Consider the following 25,910-nt stretch of genomic DNA (forward strand, 5'->3'; position numbering starts at 1 on the left):
CCGGCCACGTTCACATTTCGTTGTTCATGCATCATGTAACATTATCATACTGTACACTTATTCAGCATGTTGTTCTCTATTGTATTTTTATTTTAAACTGCCTTTCAAGATGACATATCTGTTCTATGGGTTGGATTTTTATCAAGTAAATATCCCCCAAAGTGCGACTTATATATGTTTTTTTTTTTTCTTCTTCGATGGGCATTTTCTGGTTGGTGCGACTTATACTCAGGAGCGACTTATAGTCCGAAAAATACGTTAGCCTAACATAAATGAACAAATATAAGTCCAAAGTGCACATTGACAGCTAAGATGTTCTGAACCTCCCCATCAGAGTAAATAAAACTAAATATGATAAATAAGCCTCCTCAACTCTTTCGGTGCAATCTTTGATACCATGTAAAGACAAATTCCAAATACACTATGTACCGCCACCTAGCTGTCATTTTTTTGTCCCGCTGTTGCTTTGAGCCCTACTTTGACCCCCTCAGAATGCTTCAAAACTCACCAAACTCAACAGCCAGGTGAACACTGGTGAAAACTTCGATAAAAAAAATGTAAAAAAAAAAATAATAATAATAATAATTTAAAAAAATAAATCAATCAAAATATGCGTAAATGTGTGTAGCGCCCCCTAGGAACAAAACCAACCTTTCATTTCTTTTTTTTTTTTTTTTTTTTTTTTTGTCTAATGGTTAAATATCTTAAAATTCTATATTATTTTTTATGCACAAGAATTGAAGCATGACTGAAATTTTTACCTTCCTATTTTTTAACACATGCATATGTATTTCTTTTACTCAACAGTAAGTGTACTTTCATCACCTTTGCTGATAATATAGTATGTGGTCTGAACTTTTAGTCTAACCACACCGGATAAGCAAGACTCAAATGCAAGTGATGCGTTTCACAATTTGATCTCAGGGAGGCATACTTGATCCCATCAAGAGCGGAAATGTTTCACAACTCCAGGATCATGAGCCAGTTCGCTAGATAACACAGCAGGGTTAATCTGTTGACATGCACCCTTTCAGAGCATGTGATTGAGGCCTTGATGCTTTGAATAAACTTGTTAACATGACATGACATAACAAATTCTTGTCACTATTCCGTCAGATTCCCCGAAGAATAAATAGTCTGCATTGAGATCCACTATTGGAGGAACCAGAACTTAAACTACATGACCTGCCTTACACCAACGTCCAACTTATCCAGGCTCGGGCCCAGTCATCACAATTATTTGTGTGTTGTGCTTCAGTATGCCCATGTGTTTCCATGCATGTCGTTGAGTGCGTGTTATCTCTGTCATGGGAACAATTACCACCCGCGGGCCCCCAGCTTAGTGCCACACCAGGGGTGGGTTTGTTTGTTTGTCCCAGCAAATGGATTTGCATGGGAAAAAAGAACCAATGAGACACTAGTGACCCCCAAGACACAGCGGAGCTGGGAAGAACTCTTAGCTGTGATTCAGTCCAAGTGCGAGGTTTGCTCTGGTGGCACAACAGACGGGCAGAGGGGGCTGTTGAAGGACTGAAAGAGCTGTGGAGACAAGTGAGAAAGATGAGCGAGAGAGGATGGGTGGGGTTACTTGACTACCTCAGCAGACTGTGAGGGGAGCAAGGGTTGTCGCTGTCTGTTTCTTTTCTTAATCCCTAAATCTTCTGTAATCGGGATGAGAGAGCGAGGGCATGCTGCCTGATTTAGGACCGAAATCTATGTTAGGACTAACTGGCCATTACAAGAGATGGAGGGAGGGGACAGAGTGGAGCCACAGCCACTTTGGGGAACTTAAACTGAACCAAATTCTCAAAAGAGAAGGAGTCCAACACAACAAGATGCTTGAGTCAGTCATCCACACTGAGAGAAAGGAAGAGGACCCTCTAAGGTTGGATTCTTTTAGACTTTCTTCTTGCTATCTCCATCAACGGTAAGTCTCGTGTTATTTCAGGAAAAAAATATTGACATTTGGGTCTCAGAGTCAATGAAGGACAGGATATGTTTGGAAGTTAGATAAAGGTTGAACAGTGGAGAGATGAAAAGGAAGGGGTAGGGCCTGGCAGGAAGTCAAAGCAGAAGTATAAATTTAAAGACAAAACTTGAAAGAACAGAACGTGTTCTAGAAGTTAGAAGGTCAACAAGAGTTGATCCAAATGATGCCAATCCTTCAGTATAACATTTTTGGTTCCGTACAGCTCATCTGTTGTTGTAGTTGAGATTAAATTAACCATCATATGTTTGCGCTATTTGTAGGCCCACTTGGGGAAGAAATGCAGAATACTCATTAGTTTTGTTTCCTCTGTTTGAAAAAGAAGAAACACAATCTCACACCTAAAAATGTTTTCATTTCTGTATTTATTATCGGATAAATGATCTTTTCAGTCTCTTGAAAAATTCACATCATGGAAGAAAGAAGAGTAGATGCTGTAGCCAGGTCTAGCGCATGGTGCGCCTTCAAATAAACATGTTAGCACACAGGATTATTCTTCTTTAATGAAGATTTTTCAAAACTAACCCAACTTTTGAGTTTAAATTTGTTTAAATTTTTAGATGTGAAATCCTTCAATTTATGGGTGTGTTTTCTGTGGGAGGTTAACAATTGTGTGCTGTTGTTGTCCAGTGTGATAAATATGTTTTTCCACTCATTTTTGCCCCAAAAGGAATGTAAATGGACAGCTCTTTCTGGACTCAAAGAAGCTGCCTGGTGAAATTGTGACATGCGTCAGCGCAGCGGCTACATGATCACTCCAATGTAAAGGAATGCAAGTTTCCTGGATTTTTTTTTTTTTTTTTTTGGGAGAAAGGTTTTTCAGACTAACCAATCACACAGGGTATCACCTCTTGATGCATGATTTTTGGAAGATTTAAGTGACCATGAAAATCCCAAATATCAGAGACGACATACTGCAAGCATGTGATATAAGCCTTGACTCATGTATTATTGCCATCAGGCTGCCAGGAAGAGTCACCATCACTTCTGTTACATGTCACTCAACAGCATGGCTGAGGGGTGGACATCTGACTCGCAATAAACCACCAAATTGCTTACTGTATCTTTGATGAAGCTGCTGAGGCCTTAATGCATTCTGGTGTTGTCTTGCTGGTCACTTTGAGAACAGAGGACACAAAAATACTGAAAACATCCTTCAGTTCCAAAAGGCCTGGTTGTTGTTGTTTTGAATGAATGTATGAAATTTTTTATTGGCATCATCATCGGTATCATTGACAATCATTGACAATTACAAAATGTGATATGATTTGCCCGAAGGAACCGAAGAAGAAGACAAAGGCGGACGGGAGGAAGCATATGCTTATCAGTTTCCCGTCCCCCATACAACTAAAGACGCACACTTAGACATGGTACATACATCAGATGGCCACAAAACTGTACAATAACACAATCAACAATCTGGGTTTAGTATCTCAGCGTCCAGTCAAGCAGCTCGATTAATATCAGGGCGTACAAGGTTATGGCTTTGTCATGTCCCTGACATTTTTGCATCTGTTTGCTATGGGAACATTTTGTTGTGGCTATGTGTGTGGCAAAAGTGATTATGTGTTATCACAGCTGGTGTGAGTAGCGACTCAAAATGCTTTTCTTATAAAGCTCTTAAAAGGATACATTGCCAAGGTGTACATGGTGGCAACAATTGGCGCACACAAAGATCACTGTAACAGTTTCATCAGACATGAATGTTTAATGACCAATTACACTGAATGGGTGCCATTTGCATCCTCAGGGAAAAAACAACAATGCACAATGATATTGATCAAATGGCATATTTAATATGAATACAGGCTCATGCTCTTCTTTTGCCCGGTAACGGACTGAATGAGATGCTGGTAAACGACATGCTGCACATGCAGCTTATGCATCAGGTAAATCAGGATAAGTGGGGCTGAATTGAGGTGAAGTTCCTCATCCTCATTAGGCCTCAGTCAAGCTCTCTCTGCTCACCACTTAATCTACATCATGGTTCAGGCAAAAATGAGCCATTATTATTCATGTTGGTTTGTTATTGTTATGATACGGCAAGCCGTTAAGCATGGGTCCAACACAGAGGTGGAAGTTTGTCGTATTTATTACAAAATGAGAACTAAGGGAGCACGCCAGAAAACGCGAGACAAAATACAAAATAAAAATGGCACGAACCTAGTCGGCGAGTAAACTAAGGAGGAGGCGCAAGGGCCGGAAAAAGGCTAAACTAAATGACAGCAAAGTCCAACAAAAATACTAGCACAACAATATGATAACAAAGAATACAACCGTAAATGGCAAGTAGAACTCGAGATGCACACAGCGGTAAGCAAGCAGGTTGGCATGTAATAGTCCGACACTTGCAGATGGTGACAGGCTTCCTTAAATATCAAGCTTTCCTAATGCAGCACAGGTGTGTCGCATTACCACACCCATCTGGCTCAATCAGGTGCTGAATATAGGAAAAAAGAACAGAACTCAAACAAATATGACAGAACCCCCCCCTCAACGGACGCCCCCTGGCGGACCACCTGGTTTCGTGGGATGGAGGGAGTGGAAATCCCGCAGAAGCGACGGATCGAGGATCCAGGAGCGGGGGACCCATTGGCGTTCCTCAGGGCCATAACCTTCCCAGTCGACCAGGTACTGCACACCCCTACCCCGCCTCCTAGAATCAAGTATGGTACGTACTGTATACACTGGCCCACCATCGACCACACGAGGAGCAGGAGGAGGCACTGGCGGAGGGTTCAGGGGACAGGTGGAGACTGGCTTGAGCAGAGACACGTGGAAGACTGGATGAATCTTCATTGAATTAGGAAGCTTCAGCCTGACCGCGACGGGGTTCACCACCGAGTGCACAGCAAAAGGGCCCACGAACCTAGGGCCCAACTTCTTGGACGTCCCCGCAAGGTGCAAATCCCGCGTCGATAACCAGACCATTTGGCCCGGTTGATAGACTGGAGCAGGCCTTCTGTGGCGATCAGCAATCTGTCGGTTGCGGGCTGCTGTGCGGACCAGTGCAGCCCTTGCGTCCCTCCAGACTTTATGGGCCCTCCGCAGGTGGACCTGGACAGAAGGCACAACCACCTCTGCTTCCTGGGACGGGAACAACGGAGGCTGGAACCCGTATGCGGTCATAAATGGTGACCTCCCTGTGGCCGAGCAAACGAGGGTGTTGTGGGCATACTCCACCCAAGGGAGGTGTGATGACCAGGAGGATGGATGCAGTTGGCAAACACAGCGAAGGGCAGCCTCCAGCTCCTGGTTGACCCGTTCCGTCTGCCCATTCGACTGCGGGTGGTAACCAGAGGACCGGCTTGACGTGGCCCCCAAGGCCTTGCAGAATGATCCCCAAACCCGCGAGATGAATTGTGGTCCTCTATCCGACACAAGGTCACATGGAATGCCGTGAGTGCGAAATACATGAGTCACTAAAAGGTCAGCAGTCTCTAGAGCTGAAGGCAATTTGGGGAGCGCGATGAAGTGTGCCATCTTTGAGAACCTGTCCACCACGGTCAAGATGACAGAATGGCCCCTGGATCGTGGGAGACCAGTGATGAAGTCCAGTGCAACATGAGACCAGGGGCGAGATGGAACAGGGAGTGGATTCAGCAATCCCGCAGGTGGCCGATGAACTGCCTTGCCTCGAGCGCAGATGGTACACGCGGAGACATAGTCCATGATGTCCTTGCGCATGCCTGGCCACCAGAACCTCTGTGACACAAGAAAGTATGTGCGGGAAACGCCCGGGTGACAGGCAAACTTCGAAATGTGGCCCCACTTAAGCACTCCTGCGCGCTGTGCGTCTGGTACGAATAACTTGCCAACGGGACAGCCTCCAGGCACCCTTACACCCCGCAAGGCCTTCTCCACCAGACGCTCGACCTCCCACCGCAGTGCTCCAACGATCAGGTTCTCTGGCACCACCGGCTCATCCGAAGGACCCTCCTCCAATGGTTCATACAACCTTGACAGGGCGTCGGGCTTCCCGTTCCTCGACCCTGGACGGTAAGTGATCACAAAGTTAAAGCGGGTCAGGAACAACGCCCAACGGGCCTGGCGGGAGTTGAGGCGCCTGGCAGCCCGAAGATACTCCAAGTTTTTGTGGTCCGTGAGTATTTGGAACGGCTCTTCCGTCCCCTCCAACCAGTGCCTCCATTCCTGCAAAGCCTGTATGATAGCGAGCAGCTCCCGGTTGCCGACATCATAATTTGCTTCTGCAGGGCTGAGGCGGCGGGAGTAGTATGCGCAGGGGTGCAGTCTCTGGTCAACCGTAGACCTCTGGGATAGAATGGCCCCCACTCCGGAACTCGATGCATCAACCTCGACCACAAAAGGAAGATCAGAATCAGCGTGGACTAGGACAGGTGAGCTCGTAAATGCACGTTTTAGACCTACAAATGCGGCCTCAGCCGCAGAAGACCATGCAAAGGGCCGTTTGTTCGAAGTCAGTCTAGTAAGCGGCTCGGCCCTCATACTGTAATTTCGAATAAAACGTCTGTAAAAGTTGGCGAACCCAAGAAACCTTTGTAAGTGTTTACGTGACGTGGGAGTCGGCCAATCTGCCACTGCCTGGATCTTAGCTGGATCAGGCCTGAGCTTTCCTTTTTCCACTACAAAACCCAGAAACTGTATTGACCCACAGTGAAACTCGCACTTCTCGGCCTTGACAAATAATTTGTTCTCGAGAAGTCTTTGTAGAACCATGCGGACATGTTGGCAATGTTCCTGCTCATTTCTTGAGAAAATTAAAATGTCATCCAAGTATACAAAACAGAAAACGTTTAACATATCACGCAATACATCATTTATGAGAGACTGGAATACAGCAGGTGCGTTTGTGAGGCCGAAAGGCATGACAAGGTACTCAAAATGCCCGAGCGGGGTTTTAAAGGCGGTTTTCCACTCATCTCCCTCACGAATCCTGACCAAGTGGTAAGCACTGCGCAAATCCAATTTTGTGAATATGGTGGCAGATTTTAATGGGGCGAAAGCCGAATCTAACAACGGCAGTGGATATTTGTTTTTAACTGTAATCTCATTGAGACCCTGGTAGTCGATGCACGGCCTAAGGCCCCCATCTTTTTTGCCGACAAAGAAAAACCCCGCCCCCAAAGGAGAAGATGAAGGGCGTATAAGGCCAGCAGCCAAGGAAGAGGAGATGTATTCCCTCATCGCCTCTTGCTCTGGTTTAGAGACCTGGTACAATCTAGAGCTAGGTAGCGGGGCGTTAGGCAACAATTCAATCGCACAATCGTACGGACGGTGAGGTGGCAGTGTCTTAGCACACTCCGTGCTAAAAACTTGTTTGAGGTCATGGTATTCGGCCGGAACATTCCCCAAATCAACTGGCTCGGTAGGTGCCTGCGCTCGGCTAGGAAGTAAACTTGCAGAGCGCAAGCAGTGCGAATAACAAAATGTACTCCATGTTAATATTTGTGTTTTGGTCCAGTCAATATTAGGGTTGTGCACTTTTAACCAGGAGAGCCCCAACACAACTGGAGCCGATTTACATGGCATAACCAGAAAGCTACGGATTTCAAAATGATTCCCCGAAAGTCTAATTTTGAGTGGCGCCGTAATAAACCTCACGTCCGCCAGGGAGCGCCCATCGAGGTCCAAAACCATTTTGGGTCTAGCTAGCTTTATTAAAGGACATTTGAGAGCTTCTACAACACTCCGGTCTACAAAACAATCATCTGCCCCTGAATCAATCAGAGCAGTAATCCCAATATTAACCCCACCATGCGACATCTCCCCCTGTAATTGCAGTCGCGTAATATCCTGGGGTTTTATTTGTTCTTTTAACTCTCCGTGATGAGACTCACTTGATGGGATGTTGTCGTGCACGAACCTTGTCCCCCCTCGGGGAAGGCGAACCCCAGGGGGAGCAGATCCAGGTCGACGCGAGGGGATCACGTCACAGGTGGCGAGACGGTGCCCCGGCAAACCACAGTACAGACACACACCTGCTCTCATCCGTCCCCGTCGCTCCGCTGCAGAGAGACGCCCACCGCCGATTCGCATGGACTCCTCCCTCATCGAGCCCGGACTCTGCGACGGCGCCCGGACGACCGGTGACTCAACGAAGCCGTCCTCACCGATGGCAGTCGGGCAGCCCCTCGGCGACGACCACGGATATCCCCGGTGCTCCATGGCCCGTTCCCTCTCGCGTTCCTTCAGCCGACCATCCAGAGAGACGGATAAGGAAATCAGCTCCTCCAGACTTGAAGATTCGTCCCGGGAAGCCAGCTCATCTTTGATTTTAGAAGACAGCCCTCGCCGAAAAATTCCACACAGTGCTGCGTCACCAAACCCGCACTCCGCCGCCAAAATGCGGAACTGAACGGAGTAGTCAGCTGCGGACAGACTGCCCTGAAAAAAATCCAGCAGGCGGCTGGCTGCCTCCTTGCCTCTAACCGGATGATCAAAAACTGTCACGAACTCCGCCTCAAAAGTTTCAAATGAATTACGGATCGCGGGCCTTGTGTTGCTTACCGCCATGGCCCATGTAGCTGCTCTACCGGTAAGTAGACTCATAGCGTACGCTACCCGGGATCTGTCACTAGCAAACGTGTATGGCTGTTGATCGAAGACGAGGGAGCACTGGTGTAAAAATTGTCGGCATGCGCCAGGCTCGCCTTCGTAACGACAGGGGTGTGGCAGTACCGGCTCTCGAAATGACGCCGGTGGGGTGGATTGTTCAGACGCCGCGGCCATATTACTAGTAGCACTAGTTTGTTTAGGGGATGCCATGTTTTCAATTCTTGTGGTTAAAGAACCGATCAAACGCACTAATTCGCGCAACGATTGCTCATGTTTACCGATCATGCGGTCGTGACCAGCCAGAGCATTGTAAACACCCTCCAAGTCTGTGGGATCCATGTGGTCGGACTATTCTGTTATGATACGGCAAGCCGTTAAGCATGGGTCCAACACAGAGGTGGAAGTTTGTCGTATTTATTACAAAATGAGAACTAAGGGAGCACGCCAGAAAACGCGAGACAAAATACAAAATAAAAATGGCACGAACCTAGTCGGCGAGTAAACTAAGGAGGAGGCGCAAGGGCCGGAAAAAGGCTAAACTAAATGACAGCAAAGTCCAACAAAAATACTAGCACAACAATATGATAACAAAGAATACAACCGTAAATGGCAAGTAGAACTCGAGATGCACACAGCGGTAAGCAAGCAGGTTGGCATGTAATAGTCCGACACTTGCAGATGGTGACAGGCTTCCTTAAATATCAAGCTTTCCTAATGCAGCACAGGTGTGTCGCATTACCACACCCATCTGGCTCAATCAGGTGCTGAATATAGGAAAAAAGAACAGAACTCAAACAAATATGACAGTTATGCTCTCAATGAACCTGCTTATTGCGATCAATAAAAAAACAAACAAACAAACAACAAACTTTGTGCCTTAATGTTCCAGGTCAGAATGACACCAAGAAGACCAGGTCCTCAGGTGTGATCCCAGCAGAAGTGGGCGGGCAGCGGGGGGCTCATGGCCTCGTCGTGTGAGGACCCCCACTTGGGCACTGGCCCATCTGAGGATTCAGAGATTAACCTGGATGATTCTGACACTGGAAGCATCCTCTCTGATGATTCAGTGCTTCCTAATTTTGAAAGAGATGACAAGTATGCAGAGCCGCCAAGAACACTATATGAAGCATGTGTTCGGAATGATCCTGTCTCCTTGCGAAGGATACTAGAGAGAGGCGTTAACAAGGAAGAGGCCATGGAATTGGATATTAACAGCAGGGTGAGAAAATTTTGAATTAACATCAATGCAATTGGTTCAGCACAATAACAGTACACTAAGTAAATCACAAACATTTTGATACAGCTTTTATATTGGACCACATTGCAACCCGAATGAAAATATGCTGTGTAATATTTTTTTTAGACTACATTTATTTCTAATGCCATTTTAAGTGTAATGTTGTTAACGTATTAGCCCTGTGACTGCCAATGAACACCTTTTAACAAAATATAGTGGTGCATAGACTTCATAACCTCTTGACATGACACGGGAAACCATGCTGATCCGTAGGGGGCCTATTTTCAAAAACTTCAAATTTCAATATTTTCAAAACCAAAGCTGCTGCCGACCTAAAACCAAAACAGGCACCTATCTTAGCCATATATGAGCCTCCATGAACAGGTGCAATAAAAAATTCAAAGTCGTACCCTTATAAAATCCCGATTATTTTTAATATAAGTATAACAAAACTTAAAATGGCTATAAAAGTCTCAGATTTTACACTAGATGCACAAAAATCACCAAATGCAGATATAATCACCTATATTTTCAGGATCAATAGCAATATTTAACATGTCATATCCTGGTATGCATGCCAGGCTCCTGTTCTTAGATTTCTCCTCAGCTTTTAAATACAATCCAGCCTCATGTTTTAGTTATTAAGTTACTTGCAGAATTTGATTTTGAAAGCAATCTTGTTAGTTGGATAATAAACTTTTTAACAAACAGAACACAGAGAGTTAGTGTAAATGGTTGTCTCTCTGAAAGGCATGTCTCTTCTACTGGCTCCCCTCAGGTTTGTGTCCTCTCACCCTTACTATTCATCCTTTACACCAGGGGTGTCCAAACTTTTCGCAAAGAGGGCCAGATTTAGTGTGGAAAAAATGTGGGGGGCCGACCTTGGCTGACGTCCTTTACGTAGAACAATATATTTAAGGAAATTTTTTTAGCAAGCCATTTTTTGTGTCACTTTTGCTGGATTATTTTTTTAAATTAATAATTTCAACAATCTCGCAACTAGCCTTTGTGGCGTTCTCTTTTACTCTCGGGCTCATGCGAAATACTGCTGCTGTGAAATTAAACTAGCTTCAAGTTGCTTCAATTTCTCGCTGTGTATCATACCTGTAATCTTGTCGTACATGTCAGCGTTGCTTGTTTGGTAATACCGCCTCACATTGAACTCTTTAAAAACAGCGACTGTCTCTTTGCAAATGAGGCAGACACAGTTGTTGCCTATTTTAGTGAAGAAATAGTCCAATTTCCAACTATCCTTGAAGCGTCGGTCGTCGCAGTCAACTTTTTTTTTTTTGTTGATAGTCGCAATTTTAGAAAATTGGAAGTGAGGGGTCAAATGGGGTGATGTTGCTTAGAGTGCTGCTGCCTTTTAGTTGGTAAATGAGGAACAGCATTTAGTGTGTAAGCTACTTCATATGCTGGTAGCAGTACAGCTGACCAATTTATTAAGTCTGTGTGCGGGCCAGACGTTACTGATTTTATGACAGAGGCTGGGGGCCGGATGAAATTTGACCACGGGCCGCATTTGGCCCCCGGGCCGGACTTTGGACATGTCTGCTTTACACTAATGATTGTAGGAGTCAGTATAGAAATAGACGCATCCTGAAATATGCTGATGATGCAGTCATTATCAATTTACTACAGAAACATGAATCCCAGCATGGGCCTGGGGTCGACGAGTTTGTTAGTGGGTGTGACAGTTCTTTTCTCCAACTCAACATCTCTATAATTAGGGATATGTTTATAGATTCTAGGGGGAAAAACAACCTGCTCCTCCTCAACTACTTGTATAAAAGGTAACAGTAGAGAGGTGGTAGACCAGTATAAATACCTGGGTACTGTGATAGAAAGTAAACTCAAATTCGATGTAAATACAGATGCTATCTGCAAAAAGGGTCAACAATAATTGGACTTCCTGAGGAAGCTTAACTGTTTTAATGTTGATAGGGTTATCTTGTCTTTGTTCTACAAATCTTTTATTGAATCTATTCTTACTTTTGCTTTTATTTCCTGATATGGAGGTATCACCCTGAAGGAGAAAAATAACATCAGCCATATTGTTAAGGTAGCTGGTATGATAATAGGCTGTCCACAGGTCTCCTTAACAGATATTTATGAGAGGCAGTTTATAAGGAAGGTAAATGACATACTGGATTTTGCAGATCATCCCCTTCATTGTTCGTTTGTGGTCCTCCCGTCAGGCAGGAGATTCAGAGTCCCTTGTTTTAAGTCCAACAGGACAAAGAACTCCTTTTTACTATTTGCGATTAGGCTGCTAAATTTGCACAATTTTTGCACCTAGAGGCGAAGCTTTCTATAGCGTTTTTAAATTGTAGTCTGTGTTATTTTATGCGTATGAGTTATCTGTTGTTGTGTTCTGTGTTTCCTCTTCTTAGGAGACATTAAACTTTAACTGAACTGATCATATAAGTTTTTGACCAAAATAGCAACTTAATTTTTTATTTTTTTTTTTACGTTTAAATTTTCAACAGCTAATAAATAAATAAATTTAACATCAGAAACTTAATACTTGAGGAAAACATGCAGAATCAATTATACTGTGAATAATATGTAAATTGATTATTAATATATCCTATATACAATCACAACTTATTATAGAATAGAATATCCCTTTATTATCATTATACAGTTATACAACAAAATTGTGGAGCATCCCTTTACAGTGCAGGATAAGTTAAAATCTCAAAGTGACGTGCAAAAATGAAATCTAAATAAACATACTGTAAATATACAGTAAAATGCGTATGAGACAGTCCTATAATTCAGGCAGTGCAAATAATCAATGTGACGTTACCAGGATGTGAGCCTCGTCTTTCAACAATCACATAACCGTTTTCTATGCCTTGCGTTTTCTGGTCAGCTTCCTCGACTTGTACAAGTCCCTGTTCCTTGCTTCTGAAGTCACATCCTTGGAGAAGTTCACACCAAAACAGCTGAAGAGGGACCGCCAGGAACTCCAGAACGTGCTCTTGTGCTTCCTGCACATCAGGGAGTCCCATAGCGACATTCCGAAGGACGCCATGCAGGCCATGGGGAGAGATGGCCGCTTGCGAACCGCCCGGTCCGTCTCCAGCGCTCCCTTGTCCTCTGGAACATCTCCAGGATGAAGAGTGCGCCAGCACCTTCTGGGTCAACTTGTAGCCAGCCTTAACAGACTTGAGAATCGGGCCCTCCTAATCCTCTCAGGCTCCTAAAAAACTTGTTTGTTTTAGAAAGATAGGTATTTTGATTCATCTTTTTTATAAAGTGAATACTGCTGGCAACTTACTTCAGCCCCAGGACACCTGGGCAGCACCATACAGCCGTTGTTGTGAAAGCTGCTGTAGATGTTCTTCCAAAGGTGCAAGGGGTCAAAGTAGGCTAAGATCTGCTTGTTGCCGTCGGCGTAGGGGTTGGTGTAGGACCAGCTTTTGCCCTTAAGGACCAGAATTTGTGGAGACTGATCAGGGTCTCCAAGGTTGCCTGTTCCTGGGCGGCTGCCTCGTGGGACAGGTCTTGCAGCCCACAACCCAACACTTCTTCCCCATGGTGAAAGTTATTTGATTGAAATGTTGCATAAAATAAAACACGAAACAATAACACAACACTAAAGGAATTCTTTATAGATATGGACGTAAAACAGTCTTAATTCTTGGTTAAAAGCAAAAAAACAAAAAAACAACAACAAAAAATTATTTAACGTAAATATGTCGAAGTACAATGTTACTCTGTTAGCGAATGAGGCTAGCGGCCGCCTGACGTAAACAGAGTTTTTCTGGCAAAAATTCTTGTGAATAAATGCTTACATCCCCGAATTCTTCATAGATATGGATGTTAAACAGTCTCAATTCTTGGTGAAAAGCAAAGAAACCGCGCAGATAGCGTTTATTTAATGTATATATGTCGAAGTACAATGCTACTCTGTTAGCGAATGAGGCTAGCGGCCGCCTGACGTAAACAAAGCTTTTCTGGTGAAAATTCTTGTGAATAAATGTTTAAATCCCAGAATTCTTCATAGATACGGATGTAAAACAGTCTCGATTATTGGTTAAAAGCAAAAGAAACCGTGCAGGTAGCATTTGTTTTACGTAAATATGGCGAACAATGAGCCTAGTCAATTACAAATACTGTATGTGTAAACATAGAAGAAAATTATTGCGAATAAATGCTTCAATCACTGAATTTTTTATAGATATAAAAATAAAACTGTCTCGATTCTTTGTTAAAAGAGCTAAAAACCACACAGTTACGCATCTACGTTACGTTTTTATGTCGAATAGTGACGCCAATGCCGTTGCGGTTCCCATTCTCCCAGTGATTTTTTTCCCAATGTTTCAAAATGCATGCATGATACGAAAAATATAATATTTACCTCGAATCCTCGAACAAATCACTCCTCAGACAATCCTTCCTGTTTGTATACGGTACAGCTTCTGTAGTTCTTCAAGAATCCAAGCTTAAACCCGGCTTTGACATGACCGTGTGCCGTCTTTGGCTGACTATTACTAAATGAAGCTTCAAGCTCGGCCCCCTATGGTAAGGCGTGAAGCAGAGAATGACAAAGTGTCAGGTCAATAGGTAATGAAGTCTATGAGTTGAGCCTTCATATCTTAGTTCAAATCCTTCAGAGACAACAGTTCTAACTCGGAACACTTGTATCAAATCATGCACCCCCCAAAAATTGTAATGTATATTCTTTGAAGAAAACAAAATAAAGAAATAATAAATAAACAAAATTCTTTGAACAAAACACATAAATGCTCGAAGGTCAAAGCAAAAAAATAAATAAAAAAATTTCGTCTGACTGACAGTTCATTGCGGGAAATGCAATTCAGGTCACTCATATCTAAAGGCACCATTGTGTACAGTACTTATAGCTAATGAAATAACCGGTAGATTTGGGGGGGGCTGGAGACACCATGTTGACAGCTTGTCTGTGTTATTGTCTGTCAGAATGGACTGATGGTGGCGGTGAGCAAAGGATTTATAGACGTGATCACCACACTGCATGTCTGCCCTCTAATAGACATCAACCACCAAGACAACGATGGCAACTCTGCCCTAATGATTGCAGCCCAGGCTGGTATGTTCCACCACATTTGAGGTTCACAAGTTTGCTGCTATAGATGGTGATAAACGTCTAAGCCATTTCAACTATGAGGTCCGGCTCCCACAGTTGAAATGGCTTGGTCCTCTTATCGCTGTTAATTGTAGTGAATGACTTAAACCATAACTCAATCTAATCTTTTACTTCGTTCAGGCTTCGCCACTATTCTGAACTACATCCTCAATTACTACTCTGGTGTGGACACTGAGGTCAGGGATCCCCGTGGCTTCACAGCTCTAATCAAGGCAGGCCTTCAGGGCAGAGAAGACTGCGTGTCAGCCCTCCTCATGCATGGTAAGATAATGGCCTTTATCTGCCATGTGTGCTGATTCAGCTATTGGTTTGACATCTGGTTTAACATTCACAACTGGAAGTGAATCATCATGTTCACGACCATAGATATCCAATCTATTTGAAGTGACAGGCTGACAGTGATTATGCAGCCAGTCCCTAGTTCAAATTAATTAGCCATTGATGGCACCCAATGAGTTAAATGTCAATTGTTGACAGGAAGAATAGAACAGGGGTCGGGAACCTATGGCTCGCGGGCCAGATCTGGTTCTTTGACGGCTGCAGCTGGATGGCAGACAGTTCTTTAATTATTTTTAAAAAAAAAAAAAAGTTTTGTTATACTGCTTTGCGCATTGCGCGAAATGGCAACGGTCACCGGTCATATGCTGGTGTTGTGCAGTAATGAGTAGAGTGACTTTTGCATCGTATGTTAACTTTTTTAATGCTCCGACAACACTTGCGCAATTTGCACTAGATATCATCAAATAGCAACCTAGATGTGCTACGTTGGATCCCCTAAGTCCCATGCCATTGGCTGCATGAGCCCAGGGTGATCATGGGACACGTAGTCTGATTACTACAACAGGTGACTAGAAAGCCGATTCGCAGTAATTTTAGTGAGAAAGTGGCAAACATGTTAGGTTTTGTGTTGGGTTTTTCCTAGTGTGACTTGTTTCTGTGATTACCCATTGATTCCACCTGTGTTACCCAGCTGTTCCTCGTCTCGTTACCCCTTGTCTGCGTGTATATATAAAGACCCAGTTTCTTGTCACCCCTTGTTGCGTCATTGTCAATGTCAGCGTCTACGTCCATGTCAAAGCTAAGATCCGCCAAGCCCTCGTGTTCCGTGTAAGTTTTGAAAAGCAGTCTTTTGTTAGTGATACTTTTGTTTGCCTCAGTGTTAAGACTTTTTGGATTCCCCGGTCGTTTTGTTGATACTTTGTTTTTTGTTGGCATTGATTAAAACGTTTTTGCACCGTCTACCTGCCTCGCCTCACTTTCCCTGCATTTGGGTCCACACACCACGTGACAGAATGACGCAACAACTTGTGGACCCAGCGGGAAAGATCCGGCACCGGCGTGCACACCGACGTTCATCCGCCCGTTCCCCTGATTATGTTCTGCCTCGCCACGTTTTTTTAGATTCCGATTTTTCAGATTTTGAAGAATATCACAGTTCATATGATTTTCTTTCTGACACCAACTCCTACCCAGATTTTGATGCCATGCCCTATTCTTCACCCTCTCAGTTTTTGTCACGCCTCAGTCATATCACGTCCCCTTCCCAGCCTTTTTCCCTGGACCCTTACCTGGGTTCCCGTTTGGCTATCTACACTGGACCTCCGCGTGGTTGCCAGCGGGGGCGCCCAGGTAAGGGCCGTGGTTCCTACTACCCTCCTTCACCATGTAATGTGCCACCCAGTCTGCCACAGAACATCGTCCGGAAGCCTCAGCGTGCTCGTCCACGCCGACGGCATGAGCCCGCGCCGGCTCCCCGCAGTCAAGTTCCTCCCACGCCGGCTCCCCGCAGTCAAGTTCCTCCCGCGCCGGCTCCACGCAGTCAAGTTCCTCCCGCGCCGGCTCCACGCAGTCAAGTTCCCGCGCCGGCTCCACGCAGTCAAGTTCCCGCGCCGGCTCCACGCAGTCAAGTTCCCGCGCCGGCTCCACGCAGTCAAGTTCCCGCGCTGGCTCCACGCAGTCAAGTGCCTCCCGCGCCGGCTCCACGCAGTCAAGTGCCTCCCGCGCCGGCTCCACGCAGTCAAGTGCCTCCCGCGCCGGCTCCACGCAGTCAAGTGCCTCCCGCGCCGACTCCACGCAATCAAGTGCCTCCCGCGCCGACTCCACGCAGTCAAGTGCCTCCCGCGCCGACTCCACGCAGTCAAGTGCCTCCCGCGCCGACTCCACGCAGTCAAGTGCCTCCCGCGCCGACTCCACGCAGTCAAGCGCCCGCGCCGACTCCACCAGCAGACTCCTGCGACCAAGCTGCTGTCCCGCCAGCAGACTCCTGCGACCAAGCTGCTGTCCCGCCGGCAGACTCCTGCGACCAAGCTGCTGTCCCGCCGGCAGATTCCTGCGACCAAGCTGCTGTCCCGCCGGCAGATTCCTGCGACCAAGCTGCTGTCCCGCCGGCAGATTCCTGCGACCAAGCTGCTGTCCCGCCGGCAGATTCCTGCGACCAAGCTGCTGTCCCGCCGGCAGACGACCAAGCTGCTGTCCCGCCGGCAGACGACCACGCTGCTGTCCCGCCAGCAGACGACCACGCTGCTGTCCCGCCGGCAGACGACTGCGACCACGCTGCTGTCCCGCCGGCAGACGACTGCGACCACGCTGCTGTCCCGCCGGCAGACGACTACGACCACGCTGCTGTCCCGCCGGCAGACGACTACGACCACGCTGCTGTCCCGCCGGCAGACTCCTGCGACCACGCTGCTGTCCCGCCGGCAGACTCCTGCGACCACGCTGCTGTCCCGCCGGCAGACTCCTGCGACCACGCTGCTGTCCCGCCGGCAGACTCCTGCGACCACGCTGCTGTCACGCCGGCAGACTCCTGCGACGCCGTGCCTGGTCCGACCAACGACGACGGCTCCGAGCCTGACCCGCCGCACGACGTCTTTGCCGTTCCTGCTGCCGCTTGTTTTCTGCCATGGCTGGGTGGCATAAATGATGGAGCCAGTTACCCTCATCCTGGAAGTCCGCCCCATCGACCTATGCGGGCGCCCCACATCTGGCGCCCAAAACGCCCGCCTGATCGACCCGTGCCTGCGCCCTACGTCTGGCGCCCTGGACGCCCTCCCGAGCGGCCCTTGCGGTCGGCCCACTTCTGGCGTCCTGGACGCCCGCCTGACTAGCCCCGATGGGCTGATGTTGCTCCCTCCTCCGGGCAACCTTCTGCCCACCGTGTTTGGGATTTTTTTTTTTTTCCTTGGGGACGTCTGGGATCCGTCCCTTGAGGGGGGGGTACTGTTAGGTTTCGTGTTGGGTTTTTCCTAGTGTGACTTGTCTCTGTGATTACCCATTGATTCCACCTGTGTTACCCAGCTGTTCCTCGTCTCGTTACCCCTTGTCTGCGTGTATATATAAAGACCCAGTTTCTTGTCACCCCTTGTTGCGTCATTGTCAATGTCAGCGTCTACGTCCATGTCAAAGCCAAGATCTGCCAAGCCCTCGTGTTCCGTGTAAGTTTTGAAAAGCAGTCTTTTGTTAGTGATACTTTTGTTTGCCTCAGTGTTAAGACTTTTTGGATTCCCCGGTCGTTTTGTTGATACTTTGTTTTTTGTTGGCATTGATTAAAACGTTTTTGCACCGTCTACCTGCCTCGCCTCATTTTCCCTGCATTTGGGTCCACACACCACGTGACAAAACATACATTTCGTTGTGTCTTTCTATATATTTATTTATCTATCAATCGCATTGACAATGTAGATGAGGCAAAGACACTGTTCAAGTGGGGTCACCGTATTTTGCTGTTGAAAATAGCGGCCGATGTCCGCATGTGCATGAAGTAAACTTCCCTCGTTTTTAGTTTCGTTTTCCGTGTTTGTCAGCTAATTAATTTTAGAAACCCTTTTGAGAAGACGGCAAAAAGAAAAAAAGACGAGGAGTATCGTACTTTTCAGCAGGAATGACGACTTTTCAGATAAAGACAAGATGATTAAACGGATAAAAGACATGCCTCTGTCGGCAAGAATTGTTCATGATCTTACCGTCATGATGTCAAATCAAATTGAAGCAATGCAAGTGAAAGACATAAATGCGGCACCGTTTTTTTCTCTCGCTTTGGATGAGTCAACAGACGTAAGCAATTTATCCCAGTTCAGCGTTATTACAAGTTTTTGACTATGAAAGGGACAACAAGAGGGGAGGATTTATCCAAGTCCTTCACTGAGTTTGCTAAAGAAAAAAATCTATCGATGGATAAACTTGTTTCGGTGTGCACTGATGGTGCTCCATACGTAGTGGGGAAAAACAGGATTTGTGGCGCTTCGTGAACATGAAAAGAGACGCATCCTAAATTTCTCAACACCTGCATGAAGCGTAACCCCACCTAGTATCAATCAATCAATCAATCAAATTTATTTATATAGCCCTTTACAAAACCCGAAAGGTCCCCAAAGTGCTTTACAACAAAGACAAACATGGCACATAGTAAATAAAAGGCAGGAAAGTATTATACAATGACATTAGGAAGAAAAGAAAAGAAAAAAGAAACGAAACAACGCATCACGATTAGTCAGACAGCAAACAAAACAATAAAACAGATAAAATCCGAAAACATTAAAAACCCTAAAGAAATAAAACCAGGCTAAACTAATCTTGGGGAAAGGCGAGTCTAAAAAGGTGTGTCTTTAAACGAGATTTAAAAAGGCCCAAATTTGTAGTGGTGCGGATTTCAGGGGGAAGACTATTCCATAACCTGGGTGCAGCAACCGCAAAAGATCGGTCTCCCCACTGTTTGAGTTTGGACCTTGGGACTTGCAAATGAAGTTGGGCGGAAGAGCGAAGACTCCTGCCAGAGTTACGGATTGTTAAAATTTCTGATAAGTAAGAAGGAGCCTGGCCATTGATAGAATTAAAAACAAACAGTAAAAGTTTAAAATCAATTCTAAAATGGACTGGAAGCCAGTGGAGCGATGATAGCACGGGGGTAATATGTTCACGTCTAGGTGTATCTGTTAAAATCGAGCAGCAGCATTTTGAACAAGTTGGAGACGAGAAACCGAGGATTTGGGAAGACCAACATAAAGTGCGTTGCAGTAATCCAGCCTTGAGCTTATAAAAGCGTGAATTGCTTTTTCCAGGTCGTGGCGAGTAAGAAAAGGCTTCACTTTGGCCAAGAGACGGAGCTGGAAAAAACTTACTCTTACAACAGAACTAATCTGTTTTTCAAAGTTGAGCCTGCAATCGAATATCACTCCGAGATTTTTAACATGTGTTTTAAAAAAGGGAGCCAGAGTGCCAGGGTTGGGGTCAAGGGCATTTAACATAGAAGGTGTGCCAAAAGTAATATATTCAGTTTTGCTTTCGTTAAGATGTAAAAAGTTTTGCGCTAGCCACTGCTTCACATCGGATATGCACTCCATTAATTAAGTGAGAGCAGTTTGTTCGTTGGGTCTCAGGGGGAGATACAGCTGCAGGTCATCAGCATAAAAATGAAAAGAGATATTATGTTTTTTTATAACTGATCCTAAAGGTAGGAGATAGAGTGCAAAGAGAACAGGCCCTAAAATGGAGCCTTGTGGCACCCCACAAGACAGAGTTGTTTGTGAGGAGGAAAAGTCCCCAATCATTACTGAGAAGGTCCTATGTTCCAGGTGTGATTTAAACCACTGTAGAGCTTTACCACGGATACCTATAAAGTGTTCTAAACGAGATACAAGGACTGTGTGGTCGACTGTATCAAATGCTGCTGTGAGATCTAGTAAAACAAGGATTGCTGGGTTTCCATTATCTACAGAAAGGGCAATGTCGTTGTGCACTTTTAACAGTGCTGACTCAGTGCTATGTCTGGACCTGAAGCCTGATTGAAACTTGTCGAGGGTGGAGTTTGTCTCTAGAAATGTTTGCAATTGAATAAAAACAACTTTTTCTAAAACTTTAGAAAGGAAAGACAAGTGGGAGACGGGTCTAAAATTGGACAGCACGGAGGAGTCGAGATGGGGTTTTTTAAGAAGGGGTCTGACTACAGCCTGTTTGAAGGCAGCTGGGACAGAACCGGTACTGAGAGAGTTATTTATAAGAGCCAGCAGACTTGGTCCGAGGCAACTAAACCAGACTATCAACCAGACTACAAAGCCATCAGCAAAACCATGCAGCTCCAGAAGTCGGATTAATGGTATGAAATACTCATCATTGATTAGCAACAGCATAACAATGCTATTTAAAAGAATTCAGAGACTAACCCAAACCCTTGTACTTTAAAAGTGTTGAAATTACATAAAATGCACACATTACCTGTATTTTTTGTTTTAAACATATTGTATGGCTCTCACGGAATTACATTTTTAAAAATGTGGTGTTCATGGCCTTATCAGCCAAAAAGGTTCCTGGCCCCTGGTATAGAAGATAGTTTTTTGGGACCCACTCACTGGTTCTAAAATTGGCCACAAGGAGGAGACATTTGAATGTCTTTCCAGCTATAGCTAGATATTTCTGTAATACTTCTCCTCATCCCTTTGGGTGTGCTGGAGCTCAGTTGAATTTGGGCAAAAGGCCTGGCACACCCTAGACTAGTTGCTGGCCAATTGACACAAACTAAATCTCACCTTTAACACCTGTGGAAAAGTTTAAAGCACACTCCACGCAGAAGAACAGAACCAACATTCAAACCACATGACAGTCGTAGTGATTACTTACCATTGTGCTAAAGGAGTAGTCGATTCTGCTGTATACCTGGAGACATTACATCTTTTGTCACACGCAGGTGCCGATATGAATGCAATGGACTACGTTCAAGGGCGCGGCCTGAAAGATTGGGTCTTGCGGACAGGTAGATTTGAGACAATGAACAGGATACGCTACCTGCAAACTCATCCCGTCGCTGAGCAGTTTTGTGATAACTACAAACCTGAGTGGCCAGAGCTCAAGCAGCTGGTGGCAAAGGCGACTGCCAGCAAAAGCACAGGCCAGAAACTGCGGCAGCGCTTGAAAGACAGCTTCACTTTCAGCTTCCCTCAGGACCCCCAATACAATGGGGTCATGGATCATATGGTGCGAATGACTACGAGCATCCACAGCCCACTTGTGGTCACTGCTTGCCATCCGCTGTGTCCCAGCAGCCCCCCGGAAATTGGGAAGCGGAGGCTGGCTGTTCCCGAACTTCTTGAGAAGCACAGCAGCAAAGAGCTGGAGGAAAGCACAGTGTCTCACAGCAACGGCTCCCTCGCTTCCTTTTCTTCCGGTGCTGCATCTGTCGCCTCGGTATCCCTAACCTCCTGCTGCCAGGAGACCGAGCGCAGAGAAAGCGTGCCACCCGGGGGCATGAGAGGCTTTATTCCCCGCAGCATGGCACACAGGAACAGTATTTTCCCCTCAGGTTGCGTCCCGAAAATTGAAGTGACCAGATCTGGTGAACCTACTCCAAAGAAAGAGAAGAAAAAGAAGCGGCAAAAGGGATACCTGGAGCCTCCTGTGTGGAAGTACAAAGAAGCCAAGGAGGAGAAAAAGAGGGAGAAGAAGATAAAGGAGCAAGAGAGAATAGCCAAGGGGTCCAAAAGTTGAGGATAACCGAACCAGAACTGGATGTTTTGATTGAAGAATTTGGATTCTGTGGAAAACTATTTTGATGCAAAGTTTTTATGTGCTTCCGGGATAAATATGCAATATTGACTGAATTCACAAAACATGCCCTGTCTTTCATTCATTTACCAAATTTCAGTGATTTATACACCATAACAAAAGCTTTAATTGTTATTTTTGTTTTAATTAGAAGTAAAAGTCTTACCTGTCCCTGACTGGAATTATTGCCACGTAGAATGTAATGTGGTACCTTGATTTACGATCTCATCGACATAGGACCCTTTCGACATCCGACGTAAACTTTGTCTTGTCATTTGTCTCGACATATGACGACATGCTTGAAATACGACAGTTTTATGACAACGTCGCAATTTCATTGTTTTCCTGCAAGACGGACGCACAGCGGATTTTCTTTTGCGAGAAATTAACATTGGTCCCAAGAAGGTTAGTGCAGGTGGTGAAAAAAGGAAAAAGGTGACGCTCAGCAGTGGAATTAAGATGGAAATGATAGGAAAATATGATCGTGGTGTGCACCGGCCGGAATACTGTATGTCTATGATCTTCACCGTTCTCCTCCAACCTCTGTTCGCCAATCTTTATGAGTTAAAGTGACAATTATTATTGTAGTAACGTCGGCAAAGAAGCCACCAGCTTTGTCAGGTTTTTAATCATTAATTTCAGAACTTTTGCAACACAAAACGACTGCAGTCCGCCATAGCCGACGCCAACAACAACATGAAAAGAGAAAGTAAAATCTCTTCCACACCTCTCTCACTCTGTCGTCAGTCAACTGTTGCGTTCAGGAACAGCATGCAAAACACAACTGCCACATTAGAACCCAGTTCGTTACATATTTATTATATCATTATTCTGATTTGTATTCATAATTTATTTGTTTTGTTATGTGTTATTGTTATTTGTAATTGTACCAACAGTATTTATAAACAATTTAGCGTAGGTTTTTGGGCTTTGGAACGAATTAGTCGAATTATAATGTATTCTTATGGGAAAATCCCGCTCGACATACGACCATTTCGACTTACAAACCAGGTCCTGGAACGAATTAAATTTGTATGTAGAGGTACCACTGTACTGTATGTAGAAAACAAATCTCTGAATTCACTTGACAAGGTTTTCCAATACTGGGAGCAAAATCATTGTTTTTAACCCCAAATAATGAGGCCATATTTGAGAACATTTAATATCATATTATAATGGGAAGTTGTATTGAACACGATGTACAATACTTTATGCTGGATATGTTGGCTCAACAAAAAGACTCTCGAAAAAGTAAAACCTACTAGATGCCTTATATGTCCTCAAGGCAGGACTCTTACCACAGCTCTTTAACGTTACTAGCTAGTTCCATTAGTTCCTAAAAAATTAAAGCACATAGTTGTTTACTCTTTGTCTGGTGTGCACATTTCTATTCAACAATTAGAATCTCAGAATAAAACATACGTATATCACTTTTTCCCCCCGAGTAGGCGTGGTTGTGAAAATCAAGTTTGTAAGACACATATTTGACTCATATAATGTATATACTCTGTGCGTATGTACATACACTGCTCAAAACAATTATTAGAGGAACACTGCGAAAACACATCAGATCTAAACAGGGGGAAATGATCTTGAATATCTTTCCTGATAATAAGTGGGTGATGTATTAGTAACAAAATGATGCCACGAACGTAATTAGGAATTAAAATGATCACCCTAAAGAGGGGTAAATCAGAGACACCCTGAAAATGAAAATGAAAAAATGATGCAGCAGACTGGTCCATTTTGCCAAAATGTCATTGTAGCGACTCAAAATGATTTTCAGTTGTTTGTGTGGTCCCCACCTGCTTATACCCATGCTTGACAATGTTGGGGCATGCTCCTAATAGGACAATGGATGGTGTCCTGGGGAATCTCCTCCCAGATCTTGACCAGGGCATCCCTGAGCTCCTGGAGTCTGAGGAGCAACATGGCAGATGGACCGAAACATAATGTCCCGGGGTAATCTATTGGGTTTAGGTCTGGTGAACATGGACGCCAGCCATTGGTATCAATTCCTTCATTCTCGAGGAACTGCCAGCATGCTCTAGCCGCATGAGGTTTGGCATTGTCATGGACCAGGTCCCACTGCACCAGCGTAGGTTCTGACAATGGGTTCAAGAAGATTTCTAAGCTGTAGAGGTCTGTGCGTCCTTCCAGGGATATGTCTCCCCAGACCATCACTGACCCACCACCAAACCTGTCATGCTGAATGACGTTGCAGGCAGCTTGACATTCTCCACAGCATCTACAGACACTTTCATGTCGGTCGCATGTGCACAAATTAAACATGCTCTCATCAGTAAAGAGCACAGCGCGCCAGTGGCGTAGTTGTGAATTCTTGCGGTCCCTGGCAAATGCCAATCGAGCTCTGGGCAGTGAGCACAAGGCCCACTAAAGGACATCAGGCACTCAGGCCACACTCGTGGAGCCTGTTTCTGATAGTTTAAGAAACATGAGCATTGACAGTCAGTCCTCCTTGTTTAAATGAATTACATGTCTATCATTATGAATGGCGGGCAATGAGTAATTAATCTCTTCTTTATTTATTTTTAAAACTGTCTTTTTGACATTTTAAAAAAAGAGGATTATTTATTTGTTGTTGTAAATGTTGATTGCCTACATGTGCCCTGCAATTGGTTGACAACCAATTCAGGGTGTACGCTCCTGCCAATAATTAGTTTGGATAGACTCTAGCACCGCCGCAACACCTGTTAACCCCCCCCCCCCCCTCAAAAAAAAGGATAAATAGCTTAAATAAAACTGAAAACATTCTCTTTGTTTTTTTATCTTAAACATTTCTATCTTAAATTTTCTTTATTAAAAACAAAAAATGGAATGAATGCTGTTTTATGTATCATTAATCAACTTCCGAGTGTTATTGGAGGCCATTGCCAGAGTGTATTTCTGTTTTTATTCATTTTGATGTAGTATTTAGCAACATTTTCATAATTTACACTTTTATTTATTGATCATATACAGTCGGAAAATAAGTATTTGAGCACGAGTTTCAAATTTTCATGGTAGGTGCTTGTCCGCCGTGAGCGAAAAAAAAAAAAAATCCAGAAATCACAGTGTATGATTTTTTTAACAATTTATTTGTATTATACTGCTGCAAATAAGTATTTAAACGCCTGACAAAATCAATGTTAATATTCGCTAAAGTAGCCTTTGATTACAATTACAGAGGTCAAACGTTTGCTGTAACTTTTCACCAGGTTGGCACAGACTGCAGCAGGGATTTCGCACTACTGCTCCACACAAATCTCTCTAGATCAGACATGTCCAAAGTCCGGCCCGGGGGCCAAATGCGGCCCGTGGTCAAATTTCATCCGGCCCCCAGCCTCTGTCATAAAATCAGTAACGTCTGGCCCGCACACAGACTTAATAAATTGGTCAGCTGTACTGCTACCAGCATATGAAGTAGCTTACACACTAAATGCTGTTCCTCATTTACCAACTAAAAGGCAGCAGCACTC

General features: G+C 44.9%; 1 protein-coding gene across 2 annotated transcripts; it reads left to right on the forward strand.

Moving 5' to 3' along the window:
• Positions 1–1,516: 1,516 nt before the first annotated feature.
• Positions 1,517–25,165, forward strand: ankrd33aa (ankyrin repeat domain 33Aa). Of its 2 annotated transcripts, XM_057830129.1 has the most exons (6): positions 1,517–1,927; positions 2,658–3,357; positions 9,414–9,743; positions 14,712–14,841; positions 15,019–15,159; positions 21,578–25,165. In XM_057830129.1, exons 3-6 carry the CDS (start codon positions 9,486–9,488, stop codon positions 22,372–22,374), a joined length of 1,326 nt encoding a protein of 441 aa, XP_057686112.1. In that variant the 5' UTR covers positions 1,517–1,927; positions 2,658–3,357; positions 9,414–9,485; the 3' UTR covers positions 22,375–25,165. The 2 variants fall into 2 exon arrangements, with proteins under 2 accessions (XP_057686112.1, XP_057686111.1); XM_057830128.1 differs by lacking the exon at positions 2,658–3,357 and having other exon boundaries at positions 1,518–1,927.
• Positions 25,166–25,910: the final 745 nt, after the last annotated feature.

This window comes from Corythoichthys intestinalis, chromosome 2, assembly GCF_030265065.1.
Source record: "Corythoichthys intestinalis isolate RoL2023-P3 chromosome 2, ASM3026506v1, whole genome shotgun sequence".
Classification (NCBI taxonomy): Eukaryota; Metazoa; Chordata; class Actinopteri; order Syngnathiformes; family Syngnathidae; genus Corythoichthys; species Corythoichthys intestinalis.

Bases quoted from the DNA above. Each gene is read 5' to 3' on its own strand.
- ankrd33aa (XM_057830129.1), top strand. From the start codon at position 9,486: ATGGCCTCGTCGTGTGAGGACCCCCACTTGGGCACTGGCCCATCTGAG. The intron at 14,842-15,018 runs GTATGTTCCACC...TACTTCGTTCAG, and splicing joins AATGATTGCAGCCCAGGCTG to GCTTCGCCACTATTCTGAAC. The intron at 15,160-21,577 runs GTAAGATAATGG...TGTCACACGCAG, and splicing joins GTCAGCCCTCCTCATGCATG to GTGCCGATATGAATGCAATG.